Source organism: Raphanus sativus, chromosome 8 (genome assembly GCF_000801105.2).
Source record: "Raphanus sativus cultivar WK10039 chromosome 8, ASM80110v3, whole genome shotgun sequence".
Taxonomy (NCBI): domain Eukaryota; kingdom Viridiplantae; phylum Streptophyta; class Magnoliopsida; order Brassicales; family Brassicaceae; genus Raphanus; species Raphanus sativus.
This window is the reverse complement of record NC_079518.1, coordinates 15,221,215-15,230,085: the sequence shown is the minus strand read 5'-3', so window position 1 is coordinate 15,230,085 and position 8,871 is coordinate 15,221,215. Positions and strand designations below refer to the sequence as shown.

At 28.6% G+C, this 8,871-nt stretch overlaps 1 protein-coding gene across 1 annotated transcript; it reads left to right on the top strand.

The window, feature by feature from the left end:
• Positions 1-5,847: 5,847 nt before the first annotated feature.
• On the top strand, positions 5,848-8,627 carry LOC108821218 (protein RGF1 INDUCIBLE TRANSCRIPTION FACTOR 1-like). Its single transcript, XM_018594264.2, has 4 exons — positions 5,848-6,283; positions 7,023-7,097; positions 7,176-7,313; positions 8,136-8,627. The coding sequence occupies exons 1-4, from the start codon at positions 6,071-6,073 to the stop codon at positions 8,427-8,429; spliced, it is 720 nt and encodes a 239-aa protein (XP_018449766.2). The 5' UTR covers positions 5,848-6,070; the 3' UTR covers positions 8,430-8,627.
• Positions 8,628-8,871: the final 244 nt, after the last annotated feature.

The following is an 8,871-nucleotide window of genomic DNA, read 5'->3' as shown; positions in this document are numbered from 1 at the left end:
TAGAATTTACACATTTACTGCAAATTTAAAACTAGTAGAAATCAATTTCAATTATGTTTGATGTATTCTACATATAGTACATATAGTAGAATACAAATTCTACGGATAAAAATAATCAATTCCGAAAAATATGGAAGAGAATATTCGAAATATTCAGTTTCCTTATTTTGATTAATTTGATTCTTTTTAAAAAAAGAAAAACGTGATTTAAAAAAATGTGATTTTTTAAAAAAGATCGATTTAGAAAAAAGAAAAAAAATTAATATTTTAAAAACTTCTTTTTGGATTTTTAATATTTTTTAATTACTTTAGTTAAAATTATATTTAATAATTGTTTTTGTTAATTGTAATTTCAAAAAATTTAATTGAAATTAAGGGCAGTATTGTCATTTTCAAAAAAATATTAAGCCTAATAGGACATAAAGTATATGAGATTAGTCTAATAGGACATAATTATCATTTTTTGACCTAAAAAACTATTTTCCCTACAAAGAAATCTGTATGTCGGTTTCTGGAAAACCGAAAACATGAACACTTACAAAAATGATATTCGATTAAAAATCAATACTAATATCAGAAAATATACTTTTTATATTCTAGATATGACGTTAGTGGAAGCTCCATAGCATAATGGTTCAAGTTTGGACGCTTCTATATTCAGATTTGGGTCGAATTCAATGCTATGCAATTCTTGCAGATTATAGAATGCAAGATTTATCGAAGGTTCCAAAGTATTGCAAGTAGAACCGTTCATTGTGGTCATTTGCTACGGAAAAAACATGTCCATCAAGAATATTTTACATTTAGAACTGTGCATCGATTTAAACGTTTTGGCCAAAGCTTCATCGTAAAATCATTATCCGTAGAATTTTTCATCCATATAGCATATATTGTAGGTCTGAAAATCATATGAAATATAATTAAGGAATTATTGGTGATGTAATTAGTTATTCAATGTTAAAAATAATATGACGTTAAAAGTTAAATTTATTAATATTGTTGTTTACACTTAATTAATAATAAATAATTATTTTAAAATTTTTTTATGAATTATATAAATAAACTTATTCAAAAGATAAATTATTAGTCTACTATTATCCGAAAAATATTTTAATTATATAAAATTAAAATTAAGATATGAAAAGATGTATAAACAATAATTAATTAAAATCATATTTATTAATTTAAAAATAATAATTTTATTTGTGATGTGATTTTTATATTCAGTTTCGCATCTTAAATGTTAGAGTAGTTTTATTAGATAATTGTTTATAAATATTATTTATATATATATATATATTGACCAAAAAATAAAGAAACATGTGTTTTTCTTAAAGACAATTCCTACATAATATTGTTTTCTGATAAAAATATTTCAATCATAAAAAAGTTAAAAATAAAGCTAGAAATATATATATTAACAATAATTAAGAAAAACAATTTTTATTCTTTTTTAATAATGAATGTAGTAATAAATATTTGAAACATGATTATGTCCACATGCACAAGCAAAACACTTAATTGTACTATATATTTAATCTTTAATACTTCACTTAACTAAGTATTAGAGATCCCATCATGATAAAAATAGAGATATATATTTTCATTGTTTGTTTAGGATATTTTTTTGGTACCACATTGTTAGTTTAGGACAACTTTCAATAAATAAGAGATAATTCCATTTCTTTTTAGGAATAGCTTTCAAATGTTTTAAATTTTCTCTTTTAACGATGTCAAAATTAGTTTTGTTAACAAAAATTTGATATTTATCATATTTGAAGGAAAATAGAGCCATAAATGAGTTATATGTAAAATTTATTTTGTCAATCCTTTTCATTTCATTGAATTAACTTGAACATACAATGGTTTAGTAGCAAGACCAGGAAATTATGTATGTTTGATTATTTTTCCTGGCATGCTTAGGTAATCTATCAATTACATTAGTAAAAGTTCAAAGAACATGATAAAAGCTGAATTGGTCTTTTCTTGCAAGAATTCATGATGTCATGGATTGTGGAGCTTGCTTATGATATTTTAATTTCTTTATGCTGTTTATTTCTAAGAGCACACTTCAGTCGTTTTATTAACTTCAAAATGTTCCCGAGAAAAACTAAACTTTTATAAGATAGTCTATGTAGTTAACAGACAGCGTCCCACATCGCCACTGACTTTGCTACGAAAGAAGTGTCAAAGACATACATTGCAGAACTCCCTTGGAGTCTTCGAGTGCCTTTGTTCTGAACAAAGACCACCTAATGCCAATCTCCCCAAATTCTGACTTCCAAGAGGCGGCTACAATGCAATAGAGCTGTGTTTGATTTGGCTGGACATCGTGAATAGTCGTTGGTGTTGGCCTAGAGACTCTCTGTAGAACTGATTCATTTTGCGTACTGGCCTCTATCCATATTTTAATGTACATTGCTGCCGCATAAATGACTCGGATGATATGATCTCTTTTGTTTCCAAATACTATTTTTGCGTATAAAGTGGTCAAATCCATAGTATATCATCTATGATCAGAATCTATCCAAGGAAGAAGACTAACAGTAGCTATTGGATACATGTCTAGCCAATCACAGTTTGTTAATGCTCTATCAGTCCTAGTCATTACTGAGAACTTAGATTTTTTATCCACCAAGTAAATTTTCCACCAATGGTTTTAATGTCATGAACCTCTAACACCGAGAGCATTTGATTAAATAAGTTAAAAGAAGCAATAGACCTGGTAACCCCCTTTGTTTCTCTTTTCTTCCTTTCATGTCATTGAAATCTTCTATTAATACTATTGGCTTGTTGTGAAGAGTCCTGCATTTTCAGATCTCATCATATAATACCATTGATCCCGTCGTAATTTACCAACCGGATTACCATAAATATAAGATAACCAAGATATATTATTATCCCTATTAACAGAAATATGGGTATAGTACAACTTAGGTTATCAAAAAGCCTGATCTGAACCCTGTCATCCAAAAAAAAAACTGCTTAGAAAAATTTTAAACAAATATATATTTTTATAACATGTGATGTATCATGTCAGATTAAGAAAAGGGTTGAGTTTAAAATTATAATACTATAATATATTCTAATCTCCACTTCAAATGATACCTAATACTTAAACATATATATTGAAGAATTTTATATGACTTGATTTGTCTAGAATTTCAAACTCAACCAAAACTCTAAACCTTCTCTCATGTTTTTTACATTTTCGTTTTGTTCTCCTCAAACAACTGATATCTGATTAGTTATAGTATATTGTAAATACCATATACTATTATATTTTAATGGAATAATATAGTTTAGTATAATACTTCCTCCTCCTCTTCATAGTTCATTTCACATCTTGCTCCTCATCTTCCTCATATCTCTCCTATCTCCACTTTTTTCCTCTTTGTCCTATCTTTGTTTTTCTTCATCACTCACAAATTTTTTTCTCCTACTTTGCCACCTCTATTTTGAAAGCACCACATAGTATGTGAAAATATTTTTTCTTCTTCATTTTCCTCTTTACCTTTCTCTCATTTCTCTTCCTCTTTTTTTTCCTCAAATCTCGTTCCTCCGCCTCACCCCTTTTCATCTATCTTACTCTTCTTCTTCTCCCTTTCTTTCCTTCTCACTCCTCACACCTTCTCCTCCACCTGACTCCTAACTTCTCATTCTTTCGGACCATGTCCTCTACATTCTTTTTTCTTTTTCTTTATCACTCCTCATTATTTAATATCTCATTATCCTCTACTATCTCACCCCTCCTTTTATTTTCCTTCTTCCTCATCCTTCTCTGTTTCTATTTCATCTTCTTGCTCTTTTTTACTCATTCCTCATTGCTCATTTTCACTCCTTTGTAGCACTACTATTCTTATAATATGAAAGAAATAAAATTATTTTTATAGCTACATTCATGTTTAAACAATCTAATCTATATCGATAGAACAAATAGAATGGTATATCGTTGTTGTGTGTTATATACATACACACGCATGGAAAATAATGTGTTTTCTATTTGTGGCATAGATTGATACAGTTCCCGATAGATAATTAATTTAGTAATGTATTCTCACTACAAGAAAATAAGCTGATTACCGATGAAATATCAGACAGATTTCCGATGAGTTTATCTAATCTGTTGGGAGTCCCTCGCGAATCCGTAGGAAATTTCTACGAATTCCTGATAGTTTGTGATTTGGAGTCGTCCATTGAAATATATACACGCTCCGTCGGAAATCCGCTAGGATTCCATCATGTACGTTTTTCATTTTTAGTGAGATTGTTAGATATTAAAAACATGTTATGTTGTTGATTTTAGTGATGTGAAAGTTATTTTTAGGGATTTAGGATTGAAAGGTAGTTGAAGATTTTGTTGTTTGTGTTAGGTTTTTTAGTTTTAGAAATAATATTTTCTGTTTATTAAATTTATAAGATGTTTTGTTTTGAATAAACTAATTTTTACATTCTTATATAATTATATTTAGTTTAAAACTTTTTTAAATCATTTTTATAGTATTCCACTTGAAAAAACGTTTTTACAAATGTTTTGAATATATAAAAACATTTTTTGAAATTTATTAAATATATATCATAAAACGTGAAACATCTCTTTTTAATAATTTTTAAAAAATTTACAATACATTTATATATTTTTAAATATATTTTATCTTTTCTGAAGCATTTTATCCAAGTTTTATTATTTTTATAAAAACATTTGAACTTTTAAATATATTTTTTATTTCTTACATATCTTTTTATTATTATAAATATTTTTAAAAAAATCCTTAACTTTTTGATTTTAAATTTTAATATAATTTTAAAAATTTGTTAGATTAGGATATGGTTTTTTATTTATGATTCCTTAGATTTGGAATTCAGTTTTTAGTTATTTTATATTTTAATATTATAATTCTAATTTTATTTATATATGTTGTATATTTTAAAAATGTTTTGTTTATTTTATATAATTTTAAAAAAGAATTAAAATATTTTTTGAAAATATCTGAAACTTTTTTAAAGATTTTCGATGGATTTATTTTTTGCGACAAATTCCGAAGGTATATCTTCAATGGATTTCTTTTATTGGGACGATTTTCCAAAGAAAAACTCTGATTCAGTCGGGAATTCGTTGAGACACTCCGATAAATTTTCAGCAGATTTTTTCGTTTTCTGATGACTTAATCTTGATAGACTTTTTCTTTTGGAATTTGTGTGATTTTTTGTAGTGTCTGTATAATAGCTATTCCACAAAATAATATTTCTTATAGCAATTTTTTGGTAGGTTGAGCAAAGGGAAACATGAGCCACACAACCGGAAAAGGTAAATTAACCTTAGATTCCTCCAAAGTAACAAACTAATACTCAGAGACACTTTTTTTCCTTTCACGAAAATATATCATAACAAATACACACAAAGGGGATATACGTTTGCGACTTATCTTACAATTTTATTCAAAGGAAGTTTCAAAAGAAAACTAAGTTACAAAAAAAAAAAAGTTTCAAAAGAAAAAGATAATCCCCTCGTGAAGATCTCAGTTCCAATATATTGGTTCCATGTAAATCAAAATCATAAACTTCGAATTTCGAATTGGGTTATTGTGTTTTCTGGCAACAAAAGACATCGCTTTAGGATTTATAATTTCTCTTGTCCATTTGATAAATGACACTTTGTCACACTCACGTCTCCTCTCTCAATAAAAAAAAAGATTTGATTTGTGGGAAGTGTTTCGTTTTCTTTTTTTTCTTTTGATCAAAAAAGTGTTTCGTTTTCTTAATAAAAGACATTCTCTCTCTCTTGCTCTTCCACCCAACAACACTTTCTCTCTCTATACGTAGCAACAATAATTCTGTAACCTCCTTAACATAACACAAAGCCCATACATACGTACATATATACATACGTACATATATACACACATACACGTATACAATACAATCCACACATTATATAAACATTTACACTCACTCTTCTTCATACACTCTCCAACCTAAAAGAAAAAAAAAACACCAGCCCCAAAGCACACAATCAAACTCAATCTCTTCTTCATCTTTTTCCATCTGGGTCTTGTCAGATAAATCTAAAATGATGAGAGAAGGTCATGAGGAGGAACAGATGATGATGATGGTGGCGAGGAAACCTGCATGGCTTGAAGGACTAATGGCAGAAACTTTCTTCTCGAGCTGTGGGATCCACGAGAGTCGCCGTAAAAGCGAGAAGAACGTCTTTTGCTTGCTCTGTTGTCTCAGTGTTTGTCCGCACTGCCTCTCTTCACATCGCTCTCATCCCCTTCTACAGGTAAATTTCCCCACACAAAAAAAATAGTTCACTCGCAATGAAATGTTGACCCTTTTTTTTAACATGAAATTTTGACCCTTTAAGCCATCTTCATGCTGCCCCAAAAAAACTATTTTCCTAGTTTTTATCTGCATATTTAATCTAAAGTGTAACCTTTAGGTCAGATTTGACTCGATTGCTCTAGACATGTAATATCTCTAATTACTATAGAAGTTCAAAAGCAAAATCCAGAATGTAAACACTATATCATGTATGTATATACCATTGATAAAATTGGACTTGAATTGTCTATTATTTTGATTTGGATTGTTTCTATATATAGTATGTATCTTTTCTCATCTTTTATTTATTCTTTATCTTTTCAGATTTGCTTGGTTTCTTTAAATTTATTGTCTTCTCTCTGTTCAACTTCTCTTGAGTTGTTGCTTTCAAAGAACATCAAAGCTTTGACCAAATTCCTTTTCCTTCACTTCCATTTACTTCTTTCCACCGGTTTTGTTTCTATATCATAATTCAAAATTTTGTATCATTTTATTTACTATTTCCCAAAAAAATTGGGTGTAAATCCAAAAGGAATCATGGCCCTAATTATAAGATTTAATAATGTTATTTTTCTTTATAGTTACCCTGTTGTGCTTGAGGGAAGTAAAGCAGGAAGTTTTCTGAGGCACTTAGGAATGTTATTATCCCCAATAGTTTAGATTCTAGCTGTTAATCCCTTTTGTTTACGAAATGGCAGGTGAGACGATATGTATACCACGATGTCGTTCGGCTGAGTGATCTTGAGAAGCTCATAGATTGTTCATATATTCAGGTGATCCTAGCTACTCTTATAAAGCTTTGAATTATTGTTGTCATAGTTTGTTACTAATTGATAAAATTTAATATTCAGCCATATACAATTAATGGAGCCAAAGTGATATTCATAAACCAAAGACCACAATCAAGAGCTAAGGTCTCTTCAAATGTTTGCTTCACTTGTGATAGAATCCTCCAAGAACCCTTCAACTTTTGTTCCCTCTCTTGCAAGGTAATTTTGATCAAGGCACATTCTTTTTGAAATTTAATTTACTTGGAATGTTTGAATCCTAAGATATCTCCATTACGTAGTATCCAAAAAGATTCTAAACAATATAGCATAATATATAACATAACTCAATTATGTGCTTAATTTTAATATTATATATATATAATAATTATTGAGTACCTTTCTTCTCTTAATTTCAAATTGTCCTGAATTTGTAAAGTTAAAACTTAAAAATGCTAAACTCTAAACTTTGATTTATAAAATTTACCTAGTGAAAAGCATAGAAATTTAGGTTTGGAATGGTATATACAGAACAATACGGTTCTGATATCAACAAAAACATAAAGATACATATGTATTTATAGAAATTTTGTTATTGTTAACTTTTATCGGCTCCTTAACAAAATCTTAGTTATAGATGTTGACATAGTTGACCCATGTATGACAAAGTGAGACCCATTAGTTCATGAGATTCACTTATTTATTGTTTTTATTCGAGTAAATTTTAAAAATGATAGTATAATATAATGATTGCATCAACTTTCAACTATATGACATGATTTTTTAAAACAAATCATTATTCTAAAGATGAAAAACAAAAAATTGGAAAACAGCTGTTTTTATTTTCTTTATAATAATCATGTATATATTTCCTTGGATTATGTGTTCCATTGTTTAGTTTTCTTAAACACATGTAAAAGTACAAAGTGGGCACTGTCCTAGGTTTATGAACTATCATTCCAATATTAGCTGCATCTCTTATCATTTTATATGACACAGTTATGTACCTATCAATGTTTTAAAACTTTTAAAATATATGTGTAGGTAGATTACTTACTATATCAAGGAGATGATTTATCAAGCATTCTCTATAGAATCAATGAATCGGATTTCACGTTTTCAAGTTTGAGAATGGATGGACACGATCAGCTCGGAGAGATATCAACAATGGAGGAAGATACGGACGATATTATGTTAATGTCAGATCAGTGGGAGGAGGGTAACAATAGTAATAAGGATAAAAGGAAAAAGAAAAAAGAGACTAATTACTCGCCTGGGATTGTTCTTTCACTTGGTAGCAGAAGAAAAGGTGCTCCTCATAGGGCTCCTTTTTCATAATTCAATAACAATAAAATCATAAGCAAAAATGCTACTATATCTCTAAAATAAGCATTATATATATGTGTGTGTGTGTCGTGTTTCTTTTATTAGGTATATCTTGTATCATGGTTTATTTATTAATCTTCTTTTTTTTTCTTTTGCTGTAATGTGGAATCACTTTTTACATTTATTTAATAACTATTGGTTTCTTCATGAATAAAATCTGCGTATATCATCATTTGGGACTTTATAAAAGTAATATAGTAAAAAGGAGTATTAAAAAGTGGCTCGTAGACTCGTAGTTTGGGTAATTTTCATTGGTAGATGGAAGAGACCACGACATGTTTTCACGGGGACACTTGAAAAGTCTCAGCTGCGTCATGAATTACACCAATACCAATTTTTCTTTTTTCCTTTTTCTTCCATCTCTAGAACACTTAAAACTAACACAACTGACGAT

What these genes read in the sequence shown, in the direction of transcription:
- LOC108821218 (XM_018594264.2), top strand. Translation starts at nt 6,071, where the DNA reads ATGATGAGAGAAGGTCATGAGGAGGAACAGATGATGATGATGGTGGCG. An exon ending in TAGATTGTTCATATATTCAG is followed by an intron (nt 7,098 to 7,175) that starts GTGATCCTAGCT and finishes TTTAATATTCAG; the next exon opens with CCATATACAATTAATGGAGC. An exon ending in TTTGTTCCCTCTCTTGCAAG is followed by an intron (nt 7,314 to 8,135) that starts GTAATTTTGATC and finishes ATATATGTGTAG; the next exon opens with GTAGATTACTTACTATATCA.